Source organism: Callorhinchus milii, unplaced genomic scaffold, assembly GCF_018977255.1.
Source record: "Callorhinchus milii isolate IMCB2004 unplaced genomic scaffold, IMCB_Cmil_1.0 Scaffold2, whole genome shotgun sequence".
Lineage (NCBI taxonomy): Eukaryota > Metazoa > Chordata > Chondrichthyes > Chimaeriformes > Callorhinchidae > Callorhinchus > Callorhinchus milii.
Window position 1 is genome coordinate 24,577,285 of NW_024704743.1, and position 26,267 is coordinate 24,603,551.

The window sequence follows — 26,267 nt, forward strand, 5'->3', positions numbered from 1 at the left end:
TGCGCGCAATTAACTGCTACGTTTCACCCACAAATATAGTCAATTTGCATTACAGTATATTCTGTGAAGCGCTTTGAAACTTCAAGAAGACATGAAAAATGCTATATCAAATGCAAGGATTATTATAGGATTATTATCCTACATGTGCGAGTTTGAGGTCACCCCAAATGGCCAGCATCTTCCAGGAACTCTTTGGAAACCTCACAACTCAGCACAAGATATGAGAGCATCCCCTCATTTCCTCAACCTGACTAATTGCATTAGGGATAGTCCCTGCTTCTTATCAGTAGGGTGGGAACAGCAGTATCCCACAAGCAGTCGTGGATTGAATGACCAATTTATGTAGCTTAGTGGTTAGAGCACTCGCCTTGCAAGCGAGACATCTGGGTTCAATTCCAGGCAGGGTGGAACCTTGGGCACGTTTCCTTACTCCACACAGAGCCTAATAATAATCCCTCCAAAAAAAACAATAATAAATTGGTCATTTTCAATCCATGACTGTTTGTGGGACATTGCTATGCGCAATTGGCTGCTGTGTTTCGCCCACAAATATACGGTCAATTCACTTTACAGTATATTCTGTGAAGCGCTTTGAGACGTCGAGAAGACGTGAACAACAACAACAACAAGATTCCATTTACAACACAACAACAAGATTCCATTTATTGAGCGCCTTTCACGTCAGGAGGATGTCCCAAGGCGCTGGACAGTTGGGTCAGGACCCGAGCAAGGGGGAAATGGTCAGGGTGAGGGGAGGGAAGGGAGGGAGCGAGGAGGGCGTAGAGAGTCGAGAGGGGAGCTGAAGGCTCGGTCAAAGAGAAAGGTCTTGAGACCGGCCTTGAAGGAGGAAAGGGAGGAGGCGGCGAAGGCACTGGGGGATAGAGTTCCAGAGCCTCGGGGCTGAGAGGCTGAAGGCCCGGCCACCGATGGTAGGGCGGTTGGGGCGGGGGATGTGGAGCAGACCGGAGCCAGAGGAACGGAGGGTACGGGCAGGTAGGTAGGGGGATAGTAGGTCGGAGAGGTAGGAGGGAGAGGTAGGAGGGAGCATTAAAATGAGCCCCAGTGCACAGGGCCACACGACCACATCTCTCCCAAGTTCTCTTTATTTACAAACTTCCTGCAGAGTGGAGGGATGAGCCACCAGGATACAGAGCAGCCCAGGGAGATGAAGGGGGTGGGGGGTGTGTGAAGCTTATCTGTATCAGTGGGAGATGCTGAACACACGTAGAGGAAGGAGGAGCTTCTCAGAGGTTTATTAATGGTAACCCACGACATGCTGAAGCCTGGAGTTTCAGAACCTGCTCTGTGCATCCAGCAGCTGCAGAGCATCTGATGTAGTGAGTAAATCTGCTCCTCTTCTGTCCTGTTTGCGCTGTGGGCTCTGAGCTCTGCTCTGGGCTTTGCTCTGAGCTCTGCTCTGGCTCTGGGCTTTGCTCTGAGCTCTGCTCTGGCTCTGGGCTTTGCTCTGGGCTCTGCTCTGGCTCTGGGCTTTGCTCTGAGCTCTGCTCTGGCTCTGGGCTTTGCTCTGAGCTCTGCTCTGGCTCTGGGCTTTGCTCTGAGCTGTGCTCTGGGCTCTGAGCTCTGCTCTGGGCTTTGCTCTGAGCTCTGCTCTGGCTCTGGGCTCTGCTCTGGGCTCTGGGCTTTGCTCTGAGCTCTGCTCTGGGCTTTGCTCTGGGCTCTGCTCTGGCTCTGGGCTTTGCTCTGGCTCTGCTCTGGCTCTGGGCAGAAACGATATGTGCAACACACCATCCAGGCTTGAAAAACAGACTCTTGCTGGAATGACTCGTGTAACCAGGGCTGGAGCTGCAGCTGCAGCTATCTATAGACGTGCAGCTGTATTGCCATTCTTCTTAAGGAATAATCCCAGTTGCTGGGATCGAAGTAATGATGATTTCAAAAATAAAATTCAATCAAATCTATACTGTATATCGATAGTTTACTGCATTATTTCAAAATAAAACAAATCTCTGTAACTGGGACTATGTGTATATATATATATATGTGTGTGTGTGTGTGTATAAACTGTGGATAAAATAGACTTAAACGATTCTACCTACAAACCATGGGTAAACTGATCTGTCTAGTGAAGCTTTGGTGGTTATTTAGTTCAATTTATCGTTCACCCTGAAATTTAAATGTCATCAATAATAATATAATAATAATAATAATCCTTGCATTTGATATAGCGCTTTTCACGTCGGGAGGACGTCCCAAAGCGCTTCACAGAACACACTGTAAAGTGAATTGACTGTATATTTGTGGGCGAACGTGGCAGCCAATTGCGCACAGCAATGTCCCACAAACAGTCGTAGATTGAAAATGACCAATTTATTATTGTTTTGGTTTTTGGAGGGATTATTATTAGGCTCTGTGTGGAGTAAGGAAACTTGCCCAAGGTTTCGCCCTGACCTGCCTGGAATTGAACTCAGGTCTCTCGCTTGCAAAGCGAGTGCTCTAACCACTGAGCTACAGGACTCCACAGCCCGATTTTATCATGTGGAGGGAGAGAAAGAGAAAAAAGAAAAAAAAGATAGGGAGAGAAAGGAGGCAAGTTAGCTGGTTTGTATCAATGTGATGAGTGCCAGGAATTTAAACAGATTAAAACATCCAAGGCTAATCATGTCCACTTTTTTTCCAGTCTTCTCTCATGTTGAAATGTTTGTTAAATAAAACCTGAGTAATATACAGTGCCTTCAACTTTTTTTAAAAAAAAGAAGGTACAGTGATAGATCTGTGGAGTTGTTTTGTTTAAGTTGTGAGTTAGTTTAAAACTTGGAACAACTTGTAGCTCTTTGTCACGAATTTAGTGCTGATCTCTTGTCTTCGACAGTTGCAAGGATACAACCTTAAACCTTGTAGATAATGTAGAAAAAAAACCCTATTTCCTCACAATCAATTGAATTAATTTAAACTGAGATTAAGTGAAGCGGAGTCAGTTAATGTAAATTTTAGCTGGAGGATCATTGGTCTAAATTTGTGTGATAAACTCTGAGATCAGGAATAAAAGGATTATATTTTAATGTAGAGTTGCTAACATCATAGTTAAGGAAAACTATGCGAAATCTTATGACAACCTGATGAGAAAATAATAATAATCCCTGCATTTGATATAGCGCTTTTCACGTCTTCTAGACTTCTCAAAGCGCCTCACAGAATATACTGTAAAGTGAATTGACCGTATATTTGTGGGCGAAACAGCGCAGAATGGCTTTGATTTCTTTTCAGGGTTGGGATGTGCTCCCAAGGTGAAAGGTGCTATGCAAATGTAATGTGTTGTTGTTGTTATTATGGAAACATGCCTAGACACTCGAACGACCAATTGATTTATTTGGCATTTGACATGTGTTGAGCATTAAATAAATTGCATCCTATTTAAAGATGGAACCGCGGGTATCATTTAAAGGAAACACATTCCTGAAAGCTCAATTTTTTTTTCAACTTAGAATCATGCTAAAGTGAGAGAGAAAATAAAGCAACAAAATGTGGCCTATATCCTAATCCTTGCATTTGATGTAGGGTCTTTCAGGTCAAGAGGATACGACAAAATGCTTTGCAGGATTCACTTTAAAGTGTAGTGACTCTGTATTTTTGTTACCAAATGCCCCACCCAATATGTGCACAGCAATGTCCCACAAGCAACCATGATGTGAATGACTAATCTTAGCTGGAGGATTATTTTAGCTGGAGGTCAGGACATCAGGAGAAACTTTCTTGTCAAGAAGTGCCAAGGCCTGAAATTGATTAATACTATATTGTTAATGAGAAACTGGTTTAAAATGAGACTGAGACAAAGTAACAAAGGGTTGCATCAAGTGGCGTAGCTAGGTAAGGAAATTTAGGTGGGCACCAACTTGTGGTGGACGGACAATGACCAAGGGGGTAGGAAAGGAGTGGAGGAGGGGTTAAGTAGTACACATGTGCCTTCAAGCCATAACTGAGCACTCAGCATGGATGCAAGTCTGCACATGCACACTAACTATACCTGTAGTAAAGGTACACACACACACACACACACGATGGGTGCCCTTGGAGCTCGAGCCTTTGAAGCAGGACGCAACTTCCTCATTGGCTGGAGAGCGACGGATGCACCTGGGTGCTATTTGGGTGGGTGGTGGCCCACCCAGGCCTACACCCTTGATTGGATCTATCTGAGAGATTGGCTTCACCAGTTCAGTTATTTTTTGAGAGGTTTTGTTTTTGGCGATGCAGAAACCCATCACTATTATTAAGAGTTTGCAAAAACAAACCGAGAATTCCTTGCATCCCACCAACACATGGGAAATTCCCGTGTGTTGGAAGGGATGCATCCTGTTTGCCTTACTCCAGAGTGTATTCGGCACAGGCTGGCACGAGCTAAAGCTTGGGGACCCTAGCTCCTAGGAAAACCCACTAACGTCCCCTATCAAGTGAGGATAGATGTATAATGTGGGGAAAAAAAAGATTTCCTCACAATTAATTTGAAAGCAAATTGTTATTGAATAATATGTATGATTACATATTTGTACGATTTGTGGAGTCCTGTAGCTCAGTGGTTAGAGCACTCGCTTTGCAAGCGAGAGATCTGAGTTCAATTCCAGGCAGCGCGAAACCGTGGGCAAGTTTCCTTACTCCACACGCCTAATAATAATCCCTCCAAAACCAAAAACAATAATAAATTGGTCATTTTCAATCTACGACTGTTTGTGGGACATTGCTGTGCGCAATTGGCTGCCGCGTTCGCCCACAAATATACAGTCAATTCACTTTACAGTCTATTCTGTGAAGCGCTTTGGGACGTCCTCCCGACGTGAAAAGCGCTATATCAAATGCAAGGATTATTATTATTATTATTATAGATTTGACTATTATAATGAGAAGAGTTTAAAGGGATGGAAAATATTGCCGTGTAGCATGCACTGCAAAACAATTCCAAATAAGGCTGTTATTGTGGTAGGGCCTCATTTAAATATATGGAAAGGCTTCACAAGATGTTTCTTTTTTTTAAGGATGATCATTTCGTTTGGAGCTCTCAATATGGGCCTGCTGGAAATAACTGCGGTGGTATTCATTCTGACTGCAAATCTGTCCGTTACTAAATCACAGCAAAGTGGTATTGAAACAATTTTATGTGTCTTTAAGCACTGCTTTCTTTATGTTTCTTAGTGTACTAATGAACTACACATGCCGAAGTTTAACCGATGACTTCATTTTATCTGTCTGATTGTGGTTAAAAAAATAAATCAAATTGTAGACATTATTCAGATGGTGAATGTGACTTAGAGATAGTTTTGTTATTAATGTAAACACTGGAAAATAGGAGAGAGACCGCACCAAGTGTCTAACTTCTCCAAATCAATTATTGTTCTTCTCAAGTAGCTGATATATAAATGAAGGATGGCATAATTTAACACATAAGTTTTTGCATTTATATAGCTTGCTTCATGCGGGACAGCATCTCGGAATGCATAACTGTCAGTATATATTTAAAAAGTCACTTAAAACCCCAAACTTTCAGGCGTTTTCACAGCTTATTTGAAAACTTTTATTGAATAGCTTCCACAATTTCTCAATCTTTTTCCTTTGTGAGTGCGAAACTGATCTCTCCGTCCAGTTCCCAGATATCCTGTCTCATCAGCCACGTAGGCTGGAAGGCATGTATCCAATAGCCAACCTGCAATGATACAGTAAAACTCACATAAATCTTCTCTTTACAAATCATATAATCACCTAAGTCGTACATTCATCCGAATCCCATTCAGTTTCCTATCAAAACCTCTTTGCACTACTCGTATTAATCAACTCCTAACTCGTAACGCCGCTCCCCTACTCTTCACTTCTCCTGCCCTTATTGTTTGCTTCGAACATTGGGAAATTATGTCATAACCCGTTGACACATGTGGGCTTACCAGCCGCTTGCATTGGGTGGGAAATGTAGTCTTGATTCGCCAACGCGTGCGCAGAAGAATTTCATTTCTCACAATTCAATGCGATTCCAACGCTTGCCAGTAAGTGCGCATGTGGCAATATGTCACGATGGGAAACGTAGGCTTGACCCGTCACTGCGTGCACACAGACTGGCTGCGTTGAATTACACATGCGCAGTGTTGATTATTGATTAAATCGGATTCTGTACAGTTTGCCTGCAACTCGGATTTGGCATCAGTCATATTAAATGTTGTGGTCCCAGTTAATACGACTTACGTGGGTTTTACTGTATTCTCATTTTTAGCTACCGGAAAATGTGCAGAATTGTAACTTGATAGCCTAAGCAGATTAAGGAACAATTTTGGAGACATTTGAATGAATCAGTGAATGACATGAACCACTGCTTCACAGCCATGACTGATGGACAGACACCCAGTTCAGCATTTCATATGTATGTTGACCTCATGGAGAATCACTAATTTGATCATTAGCGTGAGCTCAATGAATGCAAGAGATGTCAAGAAGATCATCCTTATTGCCATGATAAAAAAACAATTGGCTCCACAAATCATAATTTGCTGACCTAGAGCAGACAGCACAATAACCTTTGCACCCTGGAGCCAGTTGAATATTTCTGTTGGAGACAAGAACAGATTTCATCCATTTTTTCCTTCCTCTTTGAGGAGCTGCCTATTTCTCCTCAGTGGTTCCTTGCAGCATAAAGATAAGATGGTTGATTGAAAATTCATCCTCCATTCCCATGTTACCAGTGATATAGTGACATTGCATTGCTTTGTCCTAGCTATCTTTTTCTGTAGGAGTCTTAATGTCACTCACTAGTTGAGTTAAAAGGAGCCCTGTCACCATGGTAAATGTTCTGCAAGATAAGGGATAAAATTTGTGGTGCTCCTTAACACATTTACAAAAATCCTATCCAAATCAAAGAAAGAGCTATCCAAATCCAAAAGAGAAGATCACAGAGTAACCTGTGACAATACCATAGCACTGAAAGCCATATCTGACACTGAAAGTGGAATACAGTCAAACCTCTTTTCAGTGATCCCTCAGAGGACTGGACCAAAGTGGCCTTTATAGAAACATAGAAAGAGGAGTAGAGCCCTTGAGCCTATTCCTCCATTTTATAAGATAATGGCTGATCTGTAACTCAGGTCCAGTTACCCGCCCTTGCCCCATATCCCTTAATACCCTGATCTTTATGTAAGTATGACCTCTGAGTAAGGGTTCTTTGGTTTGCTGACCAGGTCCAATTTTTTTTTTAAATTTCCACAGTCCAGCAGATTCCACTACAATCCTAGCTCATTTACCAGCGCTGCCTCACTTCACTTAGAACTGTGCTGAAAAGGGTGCCTGTACTCCCAACAGGCTAGAAAAAAGAATGGCCACTGGTTGTGCTAGATAGGTGGTTGCTGAATAGAGGTGGTTTACTGTCAAAATCAGTCGGGACTGTTCCGTGGGTGGTTGTTGACAGCAGGTGGTTGGAAGGGAATTCCTTCTACTTAATAACATCACCACCCTCTTAAGCCAGCAGTTTCTGTTTTCATAAGGTTCTGAATACTTCTCTGTTCTCCCTAAGACCCGCATCACTTGCAGCCAAGAGGGTGGTTTGTGGTTAACTGCAAGCAAGCCTTTGCTAATAGCTTGTAGTGCTAACTGAGTACAGCTTTGTTTTGTGAGCCCATGCCCACTTGGAATCGATTGGAACTGCTGAACTCAGTTTCTGCAAGACACCATTACAGCTCGCTGGCAGAGGTGCTTTTTATCCCTTCAATCTTGAAAACAGGGTTATAGAGGTGAAGGAAAGCCATGTTTAGTGTTCCAAATCCCAAGTCTAATATGTTTAATAAAATAAATATTTAAAAATAAATATCTTTGAAATAATTTTTGTAAATCAAATTGGTTGTCTAATATTTGGATAAATGACATCCATTCATTAATGTCAGTGTTTGTTTTACATGTGAATATTTTCTGTGATAACTCAATTCTTGTTATTCTGAATTGACACTCCAGGTGAAGTTTATTCCGATGTCGTGTTTCTAGTTGATGGATCTCGATATGCGAGACCACCAGCATTTCAAAAAGTAAAGAACTTTATTACGCAAATCATTGACAAGCTGAACATTGTTGAGAACGGTTACAGAATCGGACTTGCTCAATACAGCGGGGATGCCAAAACTGAATTCCTACTGAACAGATTTCAACAAAAGGATGAGGTGATGAATTACCTTAGGAGGAATTACATGTTCAAGGGTGGAGGAGCACTAAGAACAGGGCGTGCTATCTCACATCTGCAGACTAACTTCTTCACAACAGCTGCTGGAAGCCGGCAGGTTGATGGAGTTCCTCAGATTGCAGTAGTAATAACTACTGCACGGTCACAAGATGATGTTGAAGCAGATTCCAAAGCACTGAAAAAACGTGGTGTAAGAATCATCTCAGTTGGTATAGGGAATTCAGACATAAGTGAGCTGGAGAAGATCGCTTTTCTTCCCAATTATCCATTTCTGTTCCAAACATCTGGCTTTGAAAACCTTATTCGTGCATCCGAAGTGTCTAGCGCCATCATGATGATAACACAAAGAGAGTTTCTGCATAAAGAGATCAAAGCACCAGCAGGTAAGATCTGGAGGAATTGAAACTCCTTTCAAAAACCCATCACAATCTAATCCGCTGCCCCCCCCCCCCCACTGTCCAGCAGTCAAATGCATTTCCCACCACTTCTATGGACATATAATTTTCACCTCTCACAACCTTCCCTTTTCAAAATAAAATAAAGCATTATACAATGCAAATTAATATTTTTTTTATATAGCTCCATTCATGTTGAGAAGTTGTCCCAAGGTGCTTAACAATCCTGACCAATTACCCAAGCTAGGGGTGGGAGCCGAAGGCGGTGGGGCAGGGAAAAATGACTGAAAGTGCAGACAAAGGGGTGGATCTTGAGACAGATTTTGAATGACGTGAGGGAGGGGGTGAATTGAAGGGATTCCAGGTTGGAGTTCCAGAGCGTGAGGGCTGAAAGGCTGAATTACCCAATTACCGATGGAGGGGACATGAAGCAGGCCGGTGCTCACTGAGCAAAAGTAACGGCCAGGTCAGTAGGATTTTTGAAGGTCGTAAGAGGGATGAATCCATGGAGAAATTTCAAAGTGAGGACGAGGATATTAAATTTGTATCAGAGTCCGGAGTCAGTCTTCTTAGATCAGATGATCACTCCACTTTATTCTTCCTTTGCTGTCACGAGGATCATTCCGGTTCTCCCCCAAAAAAGTATTGTATGACAAGCATACGGGATAGGTATATACCCCGTACAACAGGGCACAAATGAAATAAAAAATGCTACTAAATGGCAATCAATGGGAAAATAAAAAAAGTTAAGTAAAAATATTGCAGAGCTTATAGCAAGAATGGAGAGGGTGAAGCTGCATCAAATTATATGTCGAAATAAGTGAAAAATAAGATTAGGGGAGCAAGAGAGAACTGGAAAGCAAAATAAGAGTAGATTGAAAATATGATGCCAAAACGTCTTCTAACAGAGCAGACAGGGTATCATTTATAACCCTAAAGGCTGGAAAGGGGGTCAAAAAGAGGTTGCAGGCATATTCAGAGAACTTCTCTTGTGATCTTGAGTGAGTTCACTGAGCAATTGTAAGGACCAATTGCATTTAGCACATGCATACTTAAAGCATTCCTCCTACCCCACTGTTTTTTATTATACCCATTTCAAAATACTCCCTGCCCCCCGACATACATACTTTGTAATCATATTGCTGATTTTGCCATGTCAAGGTAACATTAATAGCAATATAATTAGTGTTGAACAATTCAAGAAAGCAATTTTAATGCTACTAGGCAGATTCTAGGGGAAAAATAAATTGGAAAGGAAAACAATTACAGGAAATGGCAACCTACGAATGAAAAATTAAAATAAATAGTTAATCTGCAAATCTTGGAAAATTAAAAGAATAGAATGAATATTTAGCCATAGTAACTTAATAGAGAGATGTAGACGTTTAGTTACCGAGTAGAAATTGTGTATCTTGCAAAGCAAATTGTATTGTATTACACTCAGTGGCTTAATATTGCTCTCTCTATTTGTAGCATGCAAATCTGCAAACTTGGCTGATATAGTTTTCCTTGTGGATCAATCAAGAAGCATTGGAGAAAGAAACTTTCAACTGATCCGCTTATTTCTGACCAGGTTTATCAATGCGCTGGATGTCGCTGGTGATAAAATACATATTGGTTTGGTTCAGTACAACACTGTTGCATTTCCAGAATTTTATTTTACGACGTATCAGTCCAAGAATGAAATGATCCAACACATTAAAAAAACAAATTACAGGGGAGGGGAAGCAAACACTGGAGCTGCACTTGATTACATAAGGTTGAACTACTTTACACCACATGCTGGTGGTCGAAAGAAGCAAGGAATTCCTCAAATTGCAATTGTGATTACTGATGGAAAGTCCAAGTACGATGTAAAAAAAGCAGCTAGTGCTCTTCGTCGTACCGGTGTTACTGTGTACGCTGTAGGAACAAAAGACGCTAATCAAAATGAACTAAGCAAAATTGCCTCATATCCTTCTGAAAATTTTGTTTCAACTATCGAGAGTTTTGGACGACCATCAAATATTGAAAGGATTCTCCAGAAAAGAGTTTGTGTTGAGATCATCAATCAAAATTCGGTACTGCCTGAGAAAGTAACCCAACTTCAGGAAGGTGAGTATGAATGTGCACAATGTTTCTTTTTTTCCATAATATATTTTTGCAAGTAAATTTATGGTAAAGTTCAGGACCTTCTTTCCCATTTTTGTGTAGTAATAATAATAATCCTTGCACGTAGCATATTTCATATAGGGAGGATGTCTCAAAGCGCTTCACAGGATTTATTGTAAAGTGTAATGACTGTGTATTTTGTACAATTGGATTGTAAAGTAAGTGTCAGACAATCATATTCTGAAAGAATAATCATTAGTATTCTATTTAATGAACCTTTTTTCCTACATTTAGCTAAAAATGTACTTGCTTTTCCTGAAATTAAAGAAAACAATGTCTAAATCTGTTCACATCGCCACAAACACTTACCCTATTGCGAAGCCTTCAGACTCAGGTTGGCAAGAGCCAAGGCTTGGTGCTTTGGAATACTACTGGGGTTTAACAAGCTAAAACCATATAGCTTGCCATTGAATGTACTGTCTGGCAAGCTTCCCACTACTTGGACTACCCTACCCATTAGGGCTTTGACTTGCAGGGTTAACAGGAACTGAGTAGGAAGAATCCCTGCCTGCAGTGACTGGTCTGTCTCTCCAAGACCTAGTGATGAGTCAGGCTGCCTGGACTGTCATTGACATGCTCTGAGTACTAAGGACCCACCTAGCTCAGGCTCTGGATTATCAAGACCATCACAGAGGGCTGGCTCCATTTCGATATTCCATTGCCAAGCACATCAACTTGGAACCAGTTCAGGTCCAAGAACAACAACAAATTACATTTGTATAGCGTCTTTCACATCAGGTGGATGTTCCAAAGCCCTGCTTATCTCCTCCATGCAAAGAGGATTATGACTAGTTGGTCATTTGACTTCTGACAAGTGCAGATTTAAGCCCTCACTCGGTGGATGCTGAGTATCATGAACTCCCTGTGAGCTTTCTGGTGAGCACAAAGCTCAGCATGAAAGCATTGCCACCATCATCAGACTATGATTTAATACACTTGTTTTAAACTAAGTAGGTTTAGACATTCCGGACCGAAGTGTTTGAAAATATGGTACTCAGAAATGTATTATAGTTTAATATATACAATGGAATATATCTGCACATTATTTTTCCCAATTGAAAAAATGTCACTTTGTCTTTTCAGGATGCATGGAAACTGATGAAGCTGATCTATTTTTCCTAATCCATGGATCAGACAGCATAAAACCCGAGGACTTTACAGACATGAAGCAATTCATGTTAGATATTATTCACAAATTCAAGATCGGTGTGGATAGGGTGCGGGTTAGTGTTGTCCAGTATGGGTACGCTCCCCAAACAGTTTTCAGCATCACTCAATATACCACAAACAAGGACGTGGAAGCTGCAATTAAAAGAATGACTTTGATACGAGAATTGCAAACGGTCACCGGGAAAGCACTGGAATTTATCAAGGATCGCTTCAAAGAAATAGATCAGAGTGATAAAAACAGGGCACAACGCTTCCTGATCACCATTACGGATCAGAAATCAGAGGATGATGTTTCGATACCTGCTTCAGAGCTGAGGCAGAGGGGAGTAGTTGTTTACAGCATCGGCGTGGAGAAAGCAGATCATTCTGAAATGTTTCAGATTGCAGGGGACCTGGACAGGATGTTTTACACCGATAACTATGATGCCTTGACAGCCATAAAAAATAAGGTTTTACGGGATATGTGTTCAAAGGAAGGTATGAGATATAGGTTTCTCTTAAGTAATAAGACATTGGTGGGTTTCACTTTTAATAATCTGCAAGGGGGAGATGTGATTGATTGGGGCTGTGTAAAACCTTTTTTTTTCGGTAAGCCATGTGTCCGAGACATATAGATTTCCATCACTATGCTTAACAGTACCCAAACCTGAGAGTTCCACTTATGCATCAAAATATTCATTTGTCTGCTCTAGATTGCACTCTGTCTCTCCACTGGGATGCACCCTGCTGCCTAATCCTGGAAAGTAATAGGTACAGGTTGGTAAGAGCCAATGCTTGAAGACTTCAGAGTGTGCATTGGGATACTATTACCTCTGTACTCATTTACATAGATAAAAAGAGCTGAATAGAAATAATCTATGCTCTCAATGACTGGTCTGCCCCTCTAAGTCTCGCAAACAAGCCAGGCTGGCTGGTTCATCATCAACAGCATTGAAGACCAGTTTGACTCAGGAATCGGACCACCAAGATCACCACAGAGAATTGATTTATTTTCAGTGTTCCATTGCCAGTGTGTCACCTTGTAGCCAACTCAACCCCAAAGAAACCCTATTTACCTGAATGAATGTAAGAACAGCGGTATTTAACATAGATGTTCATCGACATGTATTAGGGTGAAATGGAGACATATGGGGGCAAACTGGAAGCAATTTGATAGAGGGACTCAGAGAAACACTGGGATTTGGTGTGGGTGGGTGAGAAGTCCGGGCAAAGAAGTAAACAACATGGTATATGTGGGGACTATCAGTAGATGGCAACCCCAATTGTGCTGGTAGATAAAACGAGGTGCCGGAAGGGGGATTCAGTGTGTCAGCCTGGAAGCGACAATAAGTTCATAGCTGAATTTCTGAACAGATGGGATAAAGTCATGTGACTTGACTCCAGATCGTATTCGTGGTATCTAATTTTCTTGTCTGATACTTTTCAATAAAGTCAACATAAAGCTTTTTGTAACAGCTTACTCAGTGCTCAGGTTACTACTCCAAGGTGACATGTTTGGCAAGTCAAATGTCAAAATCAAGCCAACCTTCAGTGGCAATCTCGGTAATCTAGTTTTTGAGCCAGGCAGGTCCACAACACTGTTTAAGAAAGCCAAGCCAGTTATCAGGAGGACTTGGAAGGACAGACTTGGAAGCATGGATTCTTCCTGTAATATTACTCGATCCAAATCAAGGGTGTGTCAGCAGCTTCTTTATTTGTCAATTGACACTCAATAATTCACCACTCTAAAACCACACACTCATTCCCATTCTCAGTGTTATTTTTTCCTTCCTGCCCTTCTTCTTATTGGTCCATTTGTTAATTGTCAATTTACTCTTGAAGGAGTATCCAACGCTTCCCACTGAGCTCCCACTAACTTTGCACCTAATACTCTCCGAAATTAGAAAGCGAAGGATTTGTCCCTGTAGGGAGAGAGTGCACACTTCATTCCAATCCAGTATACATCTCTGCAATTTCCATGTGCATGGAATGTGTGGAACTCTCAGTTTGGTTTGGATACTCTAAAGCATGATGATGGATTCCGCATGTGTCAGACACCCTGCTGACCAAGAAAGCTGCTCACATAATGCTTTGTTACTGTTTGTTATAGTTATACTCCCCATCCGCATAAACCACTCAAGTCCCAGAAACGCTGAAACAAACCTGAACAAGTTGAACTGTTGGTATAATGTGGCAACATTGAAAACATAAGCATTTTCCCCACTTTATTTTTCTTCAGCCTGCAGTAAGCTAGAAGTGGCCGATATCATTTTCCTGATTGACGGATCGAGAAGCATTTATTTCAAAGATTTTATCACAATGAAAGTGTTTATGGAGACCTTGATCAACAAAACCCAAGTTGGTGAAAACCGAGTCCAATTCGGTGTGATCCAATTCAGCACACAAACCCAATTGGAATTCCAGCTCAACCAATATTACGACAAAGATAAACTGATGCAAGCTGTTGGTGACATCCAGCAACTGGAGGGGCTGACCAGTACGGGCAAAGCACTGAACTTCACAGCAAAGTACTTTGATGAAGCACAAGGTGGACGGCCCCATGAGAGACAATACCTGATAGTGATCACAGATGGCGAGGCGCAGGATGAGGTTTACACACCTGCCAAAGCCATAAGAGATAAAGGAATTACTGTTTTTGCCATTGGTGTATACAATGCTAACAACAGTCAGCTTGTGGACATTGCAGGCTCCCAGGACCAAGTTTACCATGTGGAGAATTTTGACGCATTGGGCAGCTTAGAAAAGTTAATTTCATTCGAAGTGTGCAGTCCATTGCATGGTGAGTAAAAGCTGCTGTGATTATTTGGTTGCCTAATGGATTCTGAGAATGCAACCTATAGCTTAACAATGTATTCAGAATAGTAACAACTTGCACTTGTCTAGCGCCTTTCTTTCATTTAAAACACTTTAAAGAGCTTCAAAGAGACAAATTGGGAACTAAGCAGAGTGGGAAATAAGGAATAAGAAGGTGAATGAGTGAAGTTGCAGTCAAAGAAGTAGATTTCTAGAAGGGAGTTGAAAATGGAGAGGAAGGGTGCGAGGGGGTTAGATTTAGGGAGAGATTTCCAGAGCATGGAGACAAAGTGGTTGAAAGCTTGCCCACCTTTTAAGGAATGGGGGATGTAGAGCAGGTCTGAGTTAGCAATGTAGAAGGAGTGGGCAAGGCAGTCAGACTGCAAGAGATCAAAGGTGGGGCAAGTGCACGGAGGCATTTGAAAGTTAGAACGAGGACCTTATATGTAGAGCTAGCAGCAACATGTCCAACCAATCTAAATGGGCCTCCTTCACTTTCAAATTAACATTAACAGCTGAAAATTATGCTGAACATTGTTCTCACGTTAGATTTTTTTTTAATTGGGAGAAAAAAGTCAAAGGAAGGCCAAGCAGTTCAGGTAGTGAATGCAAGTTTGCTAATCGTTGTTTATTGCACATTTTCTTCGACAGAGTGCAAGAGAATAGAAGTTGCAGACATTGTTTTTGTAATAAGCGGATCAGACAGCATCGGCGCTGTTCAGCTCGACAGCATGAAGCGCTTCATGATTGCGGTGGCCAACCGCTCAGAAGTTGACGCGAAAGGTGTCCAATTTGGAGTCGTGTTGTACGGGGATTCTCCTCAAACTAAGTTCCAAATGAACGAGTTCCATAGCAAAGCTGGAATCAGGACGGCAATTTCCCAAATACAGAAAACAACAAGCGGGTCTGCGAGCGCAGCAAAGGCTCTAAAACATGCAGCGGGGCTCTTATCTTCAGAAAAGGGCGGTCGGAAATCTCAAGAAGTGCCACAGTTCCTGATTGTCATTACTGATACCAAAGCTGCGGATGCAGTAGATTTGCCAGCTATAACTAAAGGCATTAGAGAAGATAACATTAAAATCTACGGCATTGGCGTTGGTCGGGTAGAACAAAGAGAACTTGAGAAAATCACAGGATCCACAGAGGGAAACTTTTACGCTCAGGACTTTGGCCAATTGCAAGACTTATCCAGGATAATTTCTCAGCTGTTGTGCAACGGATCGAAGCTAGGTAAGCAATTGTCTGAAAGTAAATTGAACACAATGGAGAGCCACGAGACATGGAAGGAACATTTTAAAATTGTCACAGCCGTAAAGTCTTAAAGAACCACAGAACCTCTCTTTGCTTCTGTCAGCTTGGGGCTACCATCCTAGGCTGATATATAAAGTAAAACTAGCATCGAAGACAGAAGCTTCATCACATAAATTCATCGCTCTTACACTTCAAATGGTGACATTTCTCATGGCACTGCGTGCAGCAACTTTGATGTCCATTTATAACAGGATTTCTCATCACAAACACTTAACAGCAAGAAGAATTTCTTATCTGTTATTCATTGAAACTTTCTAAAACATGTAAATGGCTTACATCATAAACAAGTCAAACATATCTGATGGACTGCGTGGTACCCTAATGCACAAAGCACCTTAATTATATTGCAAGCAATTAGAGTGAAGTATGGGTGGTGCAATTTTATTCCAGTGTTTATGGTTGTTATAGTACACATTTGTATGAATATTAATAACAATTGTGGACATTTACAGTATATTCTGTGAAGTGCTTTGAGACATCTTGAAGATGTGATAAGGTGCTATATCAAATCTCTAACCCCTCATCGCTCCCTCCCCTCACCCTGACCATTTCCCCCCTGCTCGGGTCCTGACTCAACTGTCCAGCGCCTTGGGACCTCCTCCCGACGTGAAAGGCGCTCTATAAATGAAATCTTGTTGTTGTAAGTATTATTATTATCAAGAGCACTCGCCTTGCAAGCAAGAGGACCTAGGTTCGATTCCCAGCAGGGAGAAACATTGGGCATGTTTCCTTACTTCGCATGCTTCTGTTTACCCAGCAGTAAGTAGGAACTTGGTCGTTAGTCGACCAGCAGATTGCTTTTCTGGCGGTAATAATCCCTTAAAAAATAATAATAATAATAATTTGGTCACTTAAACCACAACTGTTTGTGGGACACTGCTACGTGCAATTGGCTGCCGCATGTTGCCCACAAAACAGTCAATTCACTTTACAGTATATTTTGTGAAGCGCTTTGAGACGTCTAGATGACGTGAAAAGCGCTATATCAAATGCAAGGATTATCAAAACACAAAATACTGCAGATGCTGGAATCTGTAACAAAAACAGAAGTCGCTGGGAAAACTCAGCAGGTCAGCAGCATCTATGGAGAAAGGAAAGTGAGTCAATGTTTCGGGTCCGCAACCCTTCTTCAGAACTCAAGGATTATTATTATTATTATTATTTCAAATGCAAGGTTTATTATTATTAACCTGAAATCTTCAGATTTTTACAGAATTGATTAGATCTGAGGATTCATGTTTGTAATTTATTTTGTACACCAAACATATCCGCCCTGGATTTTATTAGATCTGTTGTTCTGCATTTGCCTTCAGCCTTTGTTCTGAACAGCTGTACACAGAGTCCCAAACTTATGCAAAGATACAAAGAATGTACTGCATGGGAACAGGCCATTCCACATGAGTCTAAAATAATGCCTATCTGCGAGGCCATCAGCATCCATTTCCCTTTCCAGACTGATCCCAAAGCAAGATTTAAAAAAAACACATTACCCTGATATTTGCCGCCCATATTTAGGGGAAATTTTTATAAGCGCACATATTGTTGGGTCAGGGCTGGGGAATGGGATATTTGGAATCTATCTTATGCTTGTGAATTCTATTATACCAAAGCAGCTAACATTACAAGAATCATTGAAAGTTACCGCACAGAAATGGGCCATTTGGCTCATCAAATCTGAACTATTTATTTTCGTATCATGAGCACATTAATCTAATCTCAATCTCATACTCGTTCCTCATACCCTTTGATATTATTTTCAGGCTTGGATGTTAAGTTCCTTTTTAAAACTAATTGATGTGTACAGCTGTCTCGACAGAACTGTTAGAAGTGACTGATAACATTCATAATTGGGTCAAGAAGGGAATATGTGGCTCCTTGTGTCTGGCGGATTTTATCTTTTTGGTGCTCTTCAAATATACGTGCTGATAATGTTAAGCAGAGAGTTGCACAGCTGTTATGAATCAACATGATGTTTAAAGATATACTGTCAAGGCTGGTTAATTCCTGACTGTAAACATAATAACCGTGCTCAAATTTTTCAAGTGATTTGCAAAAAAAAACCTGTTCAATCGTTAACCGAAATATAAAGGTTTCATGATTCCACGTGACTATGAACAGAATTGTTGAGACTTGAATGTCGGGGTCGATGGGTTTATCTCAATGTGCTGCTATCAAACTTGAACACTTCCATTGGATACAATCCAGAATTCTACGCCCATGAACTTTAGAACTTAATTTTTCTTTCCTTTCTTCATTTTATTAATACATGTGCAATCCTCAGACTGTGAAACTTCTTAACTCCCCCTTTCAAACTAAAATTACAGGGTTTTCAACCTGAGCTTGCTGTTTCTTCAATTTTGAATGGCTCCTGCTTTTGCTTTGCGAAAATGGCTGCTGCTTTTTCCTGCAACAAAATAGTCACTGCACTAAAGCACTACAAGAACATTAATCTTAAAGGAATAAATCAACTCAGACATCGAGAATAGTTTCAGTATTGCAATAGCAATCCTAAACCACTAAAATAATTACAAAAACAGTTTAAATGAAACCACAAACATTTTAAAATCTGATTTTGTACACTGAATTTGTAATCTTATTCTTTTGCAAATTCTTTATTTTAGTTTTGTCGTATTATTTTCTACCTGCCCTAATCTATTCTTCCCTGAATTTTTGGAAACCTTTTGCTGACCTTACCTTACTTTTCTTCTGACCCTCCTTTCTTTTTCCCTCTCACTTTGGAACATCTTTGTGTTAATGTTACCTTGACTGGCTTAGTACTGAACTGCCAGGTGAGATGCAACTAATCCCAAACTATAAATTTGTAGGTTGAGAGGGCAGCCATATAAGACACCACCCCATTGTAAATACATACTGACAAGAGAGAACCCATTAATCTCATTCTTTGAGAATACCTACCATTTTCCCAGTATAACATTAAGATGCTTTATGATTGACTTCATATTTGGGGAGGACAAATTTGCAAGGCTATGGGGTGAGAGCGGGGTGTGGAATTGACTTGGATAGCTCTTTCAAAGAGCCGGCATGGGCACAATCAGCTGAATGGCCTCCTTCTGTGCTGTATAATTCTATGATTCTAATGCCATTTTCTCTGCTACCATTTCTAGTAATTCAGATGTTCAAGCGTTAATTACCACCTATATTAAGAGATATTTCTTGGTATCTGACTTAAAATGATCGTTAATGATCCTGAAGTTTTGGTCTCTTGTCCTGATTCATTGGAACATCTTAAAGTACAGTTCTTGGTTCATTTTCTCAAAAGCATTTAGCATCATATAAACCTCTCTAATGCCCGCTCTGAGATGTCTTTCATCAAGTCAAAATCTTATCGATTGATTTTTTTCATCCCTCTAACACTGGAAATCATCCACTATCCTCTTCTCTGCATTTCGTCTAAAACCCGGTCAGACACTTACTTTGTGAGAACCAACACTGAATATTCCAGGTGCAGTCTAACCAGACCACTCTACGGTTTAATTTTGACTTTGAGGGAACTCAGTTGATTTAGCAGTATTGTCCATCATCCTGTTTGCCCATTTATTGCTTTCTCACATTGTTTGGACAAAGTGAGCGCTGAGCCAACTAACACCCTTAGATCTCTTTCAGTTTCCCTCTTGGTAAGGTCTGTCTTATCCATGGTATTTTATCCATGATGTTTTTGCATCCTATATGTAATAAGTTACATTAATAAGTTACATTAATGTGTATTGAATGATGGCACCTGAAGGATTGAAACAGAATTATTCTAAGCATGCCAGTCATCATTTCTGCAGCATGATAGATACAGTGCCATTAAATTAGTCCCATAAATTGTTTTTCTAGTTCCATTGTTTGCAAGATAGAAAGCCTCCTTTGATAACTTTTTGGGAGCAAGTAAGATCCCACATGGTCATTTCACTCTCAAACTTGTAAGAAAAAAACTTCAGACTTGTGGGAAAAAATGAATATAATAATAAAAATCCTTGCATTTGATATAGCACCTTATCACATCGTTGAGACACCTCAAAGCGCTTCACAGAATATACTGTAAAGTGAATTTACTGCATATTTTGTATGTGGAATTTATATAAGAAATGTTGCCTGGAAAGTAAAAAGTAAATGTTTTTGTCCTTTGATGATCACTTTGTGTTTCTGTGTGTGCACGTTTGCAGCATGTGAGCTTTCAAAAGCAGACATTGTGTTCCTGCTCGACAGTTCAGAGAGCATCAAGAAACATCAGTTCCAGTTGGAGAAGGATTTCTTAAAAGACTTCACAGACATGTTCGAAATTAGTCAAGACAAATTCCAGTTTGGAGTGGCCCAGTACAGCACAAACCAGAAGGCAGAATTCTACCTCAATCAGTATCATGATCGAATGATGCTGAACCGTTCAATCCAGAACATCGTGCAATTGCAGGAGGGAACCAAAACAGGAAAAGCGTTAAAATATATTGATCATTTCTTTCAACCGGAAAAAGGGAGTCGGAAGAAGGAAGGGGTTCCCCAGTTTCTTCTGGTAATTACAGATGGAGAATCTCAAGACGATGTTAGTCTTCCAGCTGAAGCTTTGAGAAGAAACAATATCATTATATTTGCATTGGGTATTGATAAAGTGGAAAAGAAGCACATGGTGGAGATTACTGGAGATCCACAGAAAACATATATCATTAAGGAATTTACTGACTTGAGCAAATTTAAAAAAAGATTAGTGCGTACTATTTGTGTTACTGAGGAACAGAAAGGTAAGAGCATTCTTTTCAGTGAAGCATTGCATTTTTCCATCCAGTCCTAAAGCTTGGTCTTGAGAGTAAACACTCCCTCCTCTGGCTTTGGCACAATGGTTCATGCCATTCTTGTTCCTGATCAAAGTGATCCGTGTTTCAGTGCATCCAGAAACAGGATAACAACAACTTGCATTTACCTATTGCCCTTCACGTGGAGTAACGTCTCAGAGCGCTTAGCAACTCAACACAATGGATAACCTGTGAAGCAGCAGTTAAATATTGACTTCAGGGTTAAAAGAGACAATCAGGACCCCCGAGCCACCATCCTGGGTGGTTCAAAAATATTTTGAAAACTGGCTTTGGACTAGACATTATGCTAAGGTTGTGGAGGGGAAACGTTCACTCCTAAGGCTAACGTTTTAGGAATGTGATATGGATAAGATATGGATAATTTTCAAATCTTTCATGGAGCATTAAACTTTTCACCACATAGTCTCTAGCTCTCCACAACTTTAAAACCAAAGTCTGAGACTTCCATAGCACGGATAGAGCAGGGGACATGGAGTTGGGATTTAGGACAGATATTTGGGTTTCAGTACATCCTCCAACCATTGCCTCTTCTTAGAATTTGCGAAGTTTTCATAAACCTCAAATTGCTCAGCCCTAGTGCCCTTGTCTTGCAATATAAGAACTGCAGCAGAAGAGAGTAGGATATATAATTTATAATAAACACACACGTTTGGTTTAAAAATAACCCAATTTGGATTTTTTGGAGTAAGAATCTCTAAAAATACAACTAATCAACACTCATAAACATTGGCAAGGAATCGCACCTTCATTTAAACAAAATCTACAAAATAACATATAGGACAAATGTATCCAGTCACAGTATTTTAGTGTAAATTGTTTTATTTTAAAAAAATTCTTCTGTCATGTCATGAATTGGTGGCAATTATTCTTTATGAAGTATAAAGCAAATTGCACAGTAGATTTATATAACATCAACATTTATATAACAACAGCAGTAATCGTTATAGCAACCGCAATACAAACAGAACCTTCATTTTCATAACATTTTCATAACATTTTCATTATTTGGTGCCAATGCAAAGCTTTCTTGCTAAATTTGCACAAACTATTTGCAGAGAAAATTGAGCTCCAAGTGACCAAATTAGTGCAGTCGTGAATATAAAAGTCTGATGTTCTCTTACACACTGTTTTACAATCTCTCAATAATTTGTTCAGCTGCACTCTCAGTCCCTGCAGTGTCGACATTCATAGCTTAAAAAAAACTGCATTCGACAGGCTATGGAAAGTTAACAACTCTCGCTTGTATAGATATCTCTTTCTCTCTCTCATATATTATAATTTTGAAAATCGTCACACAGCCCAAATAAATCATAGAGCTGCAGGTTTGTATTATGATATTCCATGGATTCTTCGAATCCCAAATTGCATTGTGTGCTTTAATACTCCCCCAAATAAATGATAATTCCTCAATTCCCCAAACACCGTCTCTATTAAAACCATTAGAAACAAATCATGTATTTTTTTGCATACTATATTTTGTATCATATTTGTGGTAATGTGTTTAGCTTTTACTCAAGTGAAGTAGTGGCTCCTGCCTTTTAATAAGGAGAGAGACTATAAAAATACTGAGAAGAACCATGGGGTTTTAAAGGTTAAAAAATGTAGCCAGCAATTTTGGATTGATAACTTAGAAATTGTAATCATTGGGAATCGGGCAGAAATTTCCAGCTTTCATTTCTTAGTCCTTTCATCTTTGCCAAGAAATTGTGTCAAGAATTTGGGAGCCTTGACACAGATACAAGTACAAACTGAGCCAGATTCATTGAGCCAAATGCCTTTCTCTCATTTCGTACTTTCTTACAACTGATTGATACAAAAACTGATTAAAACAACCTTCTTGTGAAAAACGATATCAAGGAGTAAATCTGCGGTCGTTGTGTTCCAGTTTCACCAGAGTGCACCATGGACATTGCTGTGGGGTTTGATCTCCCAAGGAGGTCAGGAAAACAGACCTTATTCACTGGTCAGATGCAATTACAAGCAAAGATCGACGAGATTCTGTTTATGATCACTTCTATCACTGGCAGCAGCTGTACAGCTGATTCGAAGGCGGACATCAGGCTGGGTTTTCACATAAAAGATCGCAATGGTCTGAATGTTTTTGAAACACAGTTTGAAAACTATAACCAAGAGATTGTTGATAAGCTGAAAGCAATTCAAACAGACGCCAGCATCAATCTAAATGCAGAAACGTTGAAATCATTTTCCAACAAATTCAATACATCAGATGCAAACTCAAAGGTAAGATGCATCTGTCTGAAACTTTATCTAGCGACGTATGCATTGCCTTTAAACCTCAACTTAGTAATGACAAAAAGTGCTATACTCTGGAACCGCATACTGAATTTACAATTAATCCAGTAAGATTATCCTCATATATAAGCATTTAAGGTACAGAATAGCATTTTGCTAATCCTTGCATTTGATATAGCACCTTTCAAGTTGGGAGAATGTCTCAAAAAACTTCAAAACATACTTTAAAATGTATTGACTATATATTTTGTAGGCGGATTTGACAGCCAATTTGCAGGCAGCAATGTCCCACAAATAATTATGAAGTAAATGATCAATTTTATCTGAGGGATTGTTGAACAAGACACCAAAAGAAACTCGCTTTTCTTTTTGAATAGTGCCCAGGGGATTTTTTAACAGCCACCTGAACAAGCAGATGGAACCTCTATTTAACTGTGTATTGCATCCACAAAATATATAGTCAATTCACTTTATAATATATTGTGTGAAGCTCTTTGAGACGTCTCAACGACCTGATAAGGTGCTGTATCAAATGCACGTATTATTATCTTGTCCAAAGGATGACATGTCCAACATTGCAGCACGTCCATGCACTGCATTGGTACGTCAACCTTATTGTGAGTTCAAAATCCCAGTCAGGGGCATCCCAATTGGGGGCTCACAATCTTCTGACTCAGAGGCGAGAGTTCTACAAATATATCATCATGTCATATCTTACATCTAGGGTATGATCAGACTCATATCTTTTGTTACATTTATGCAGTCTGGAATTGACCATTGACTGAGTTGTTACTATAGCAGTCAATGGATTCCAAGATGTACTTTTTCATGGTTTCTTATCAGAATAATTACTTGAACTACAAATAATCAATACTATACTTTTTTGTAGGTGGTGCTAATATTTACAGATGGATTGGACGACACTGAAGTAAGACTCAATGACGCAGCAGAAAAACTCCGCGAGGAAGGTGAATATTCGTACATTAAAACATAAACCTGATACAGGCATTTGTTGAATCTATTGAGAGTCAAATTCCCTTTTGTGTTGGTTCTCTGGTTATCTGGCTCATGTGCAAATCTATCACCACACTTAAGAGTCTCCAAACCAAGTCACTGAGTATTGTCCACATGTATGGTTTCAGTTAGTCTGGCATCCAGTCTGCACTCTCTCCCCAGAAGGATGCACCTGGCTTACTTAAATCAAGAAGAATTAATTCAAAAAACATATGAGTGAATGAGTACATTCATACTAGATGCACATCTCTGAGGTGTGGTGACTTGGTTGTAGCTGATTCTATTGCAGCTTGAAAGTACAGTGCACTCTTCCACTGCATTGAAGTGTCAGCCCAGGCTGTGCTCAAAGTCCCAATGTGGGGTTTCCAGCCACAATCTTCTGACTTGGGTGCGAGTGCTACTAACTCAGCCAGGGTGATATTATGATGGTATTAGAATAATAAAAAAATCCTTGCATTTGATATAGCGCCTTATCACATCTACGAGATGTTTCAAAGCGCTTCACAGAATATACTGTAAAATTAATTGACTGTATATTTTGTGGGCGAAATGCAGTGACCAATTGCACACAGCAGTGTTCCACAAAGAGTCATGGATTGAGTGACCAAATTGTTATCTTTAGTTTTAAGGGATTATTAGCCCCAGAAATGCAATCCATCCATTGATTAACAACCGGGTTTCTACTTACTGCTAGGTAAACAGAGGCGTGTGGAGTAAGGAAACTTGCCCAGTGTTTCGCCTTGCCCCCGAATCAAACCCAGTTCACCTGCTTGCGAGGCAAGTGCTCTAACCACTACGTTACAGGACTCCATTATTAAAGCTATCCTGATGTCTGAATTGTTTTCTGACTGTAATATTGGTGTTCATGTCAGTGTCACAGTGTATGAACTGAAAATCTACAAAAATGGTCACTCAGACCTTGAAGATGCAAATTCAGGGACCCTGCCTGCAGTCTAAGGGTTAAATATGATTTACTTGTTTTCGTTGAAAAAGAGGAGATTTTGAGCTGACCTTTAAAAATTTTACAGAATACCAAGGGCTTAACAAACTTATGTAGATAAATTATTCAGTATAATAAATGATTAAAACTATGAGGACACAAGTTAAAAATGAAAAAACTATCAGGGAAGAAAGTCAATGAGACGTTTCCTCAGATAAATAAATGCATGGAATAAGTTATCAGGGGAAGCTGTTGGAGTGGATAATACAAATTGGATGAAGAGCCAAGTACACATGGGATTGTGGGATATGATGAGAATAACAGCAATAAAAAAAACCCAGATCCTTCAGCACCTTAGAACGTCCTCCTGGCATGAAAGGGGCTATATAAATATACATTTGTTGGTGTTCTTACATGATGAGGAGAATGAAGGGTGGGGATTGAGAATCAGGCTGGTTCTCATGACCATTTCTGTTCCTAAAAATTCTCATGATCCAATGTTTCACTGCTGATTCAGCACTTAACTGTCACAGTTACATGTCATTGGCATTTGTCAAATCATCATTACTGGCATATCTCTCAATTTCTATACCTAGATTTGCAGTTTATAATGAATATTAGGAATCCTGTAGTTCAGTGGTTAGAGCATTCGCCTCGCAAGAGAGTGAATTGCTTTGATTCCCGGTTGGGGAAAGTGTCCTTACTCCACACGCCTCTGTTATACCTAGCAATAAGTAGAAACCCGGTTATTATCTGATTGGCGGATCACTTTTCCGGGGGTAATAATTCCCTTAAAAAATTGTTCACTCAATCTACGACTGTTTGTGGGACACTGCTCTGTGCAATTGGCTGCTGCGTTTCACCCACAATATATACAGTCAATTTACATTACAGTATATTCTGTGAAGTGCTTTGAGACGACTCAAAGACATGATAAGGTGCTTCATCAAATGCAAGGATTATTATTAACATTAATAATAGTTGACCATTGCGCTTGTGGTTTAAACCCAAATTTATTTTCATTTCCATTAGAAAACCTTTTCCTCCTCCCCATTTCAGAGGAAGGCATGTCACCTGCTCCTAGATCTTTGCTCATATCTTGTCTGGAACTGTCCAGAAAAAGATGTATGGAAGACCTGCCCTTACACTGTCACCCTCTTAAGGGTTGAGGAAGCACATGAACTCAGTTCAACTCTCCAGATTATTTTGGCCAAGTTTAAGAATGTGGCCGTGGATATATAGCTACAAATACTATGTTGCTCTGTGACATTGTG

The 26,267-nt window shown here is 40.2% G+C and overlaps 1 protein-coding gene across 1 annotated transcript in view; it reads left to right on the forward strand.

Annotated features, from left to right (window-relative positions):
• The first annotated feature begins 1,281 nt into the window (after window positions 1-1,281).
• LOC103176248 (collagen alpha-6(VI) chain) overlaps window positions 1,282-26,267 on the forward strand; it is a 62,902-nt gene continuing 37,916 nt past the window's right edge. The window contains 10 exon segments of the mRNA XM_042332026.1: window positions 1,282-1,337; window positions 4,986-5,089; window positions 7,933-8,538; window positions 10,024-10,644; window positions 11,785-12,348; window positions 14,090-14,650; window positions 15,316-15,894; window positions 20,145-20,714; window positions 22,672-23,027; window positions 23,929-24,007. Coding sequence (XP_042187960.1) covers window positions 4,987-5,089; window positions 7,933-8,538; window positions 10,024-10,644; window positions 11,785-12,348; window positions 14,090-14,650; window positions 15,316-15,894; window positions 20,145-20,714; window positions 22,672-23,027; window positions 23,929-24,007 — 4,039 coding nt within the window. The 5' untranslated portion in view covers window positions 1,282-1,337; window position 4,986.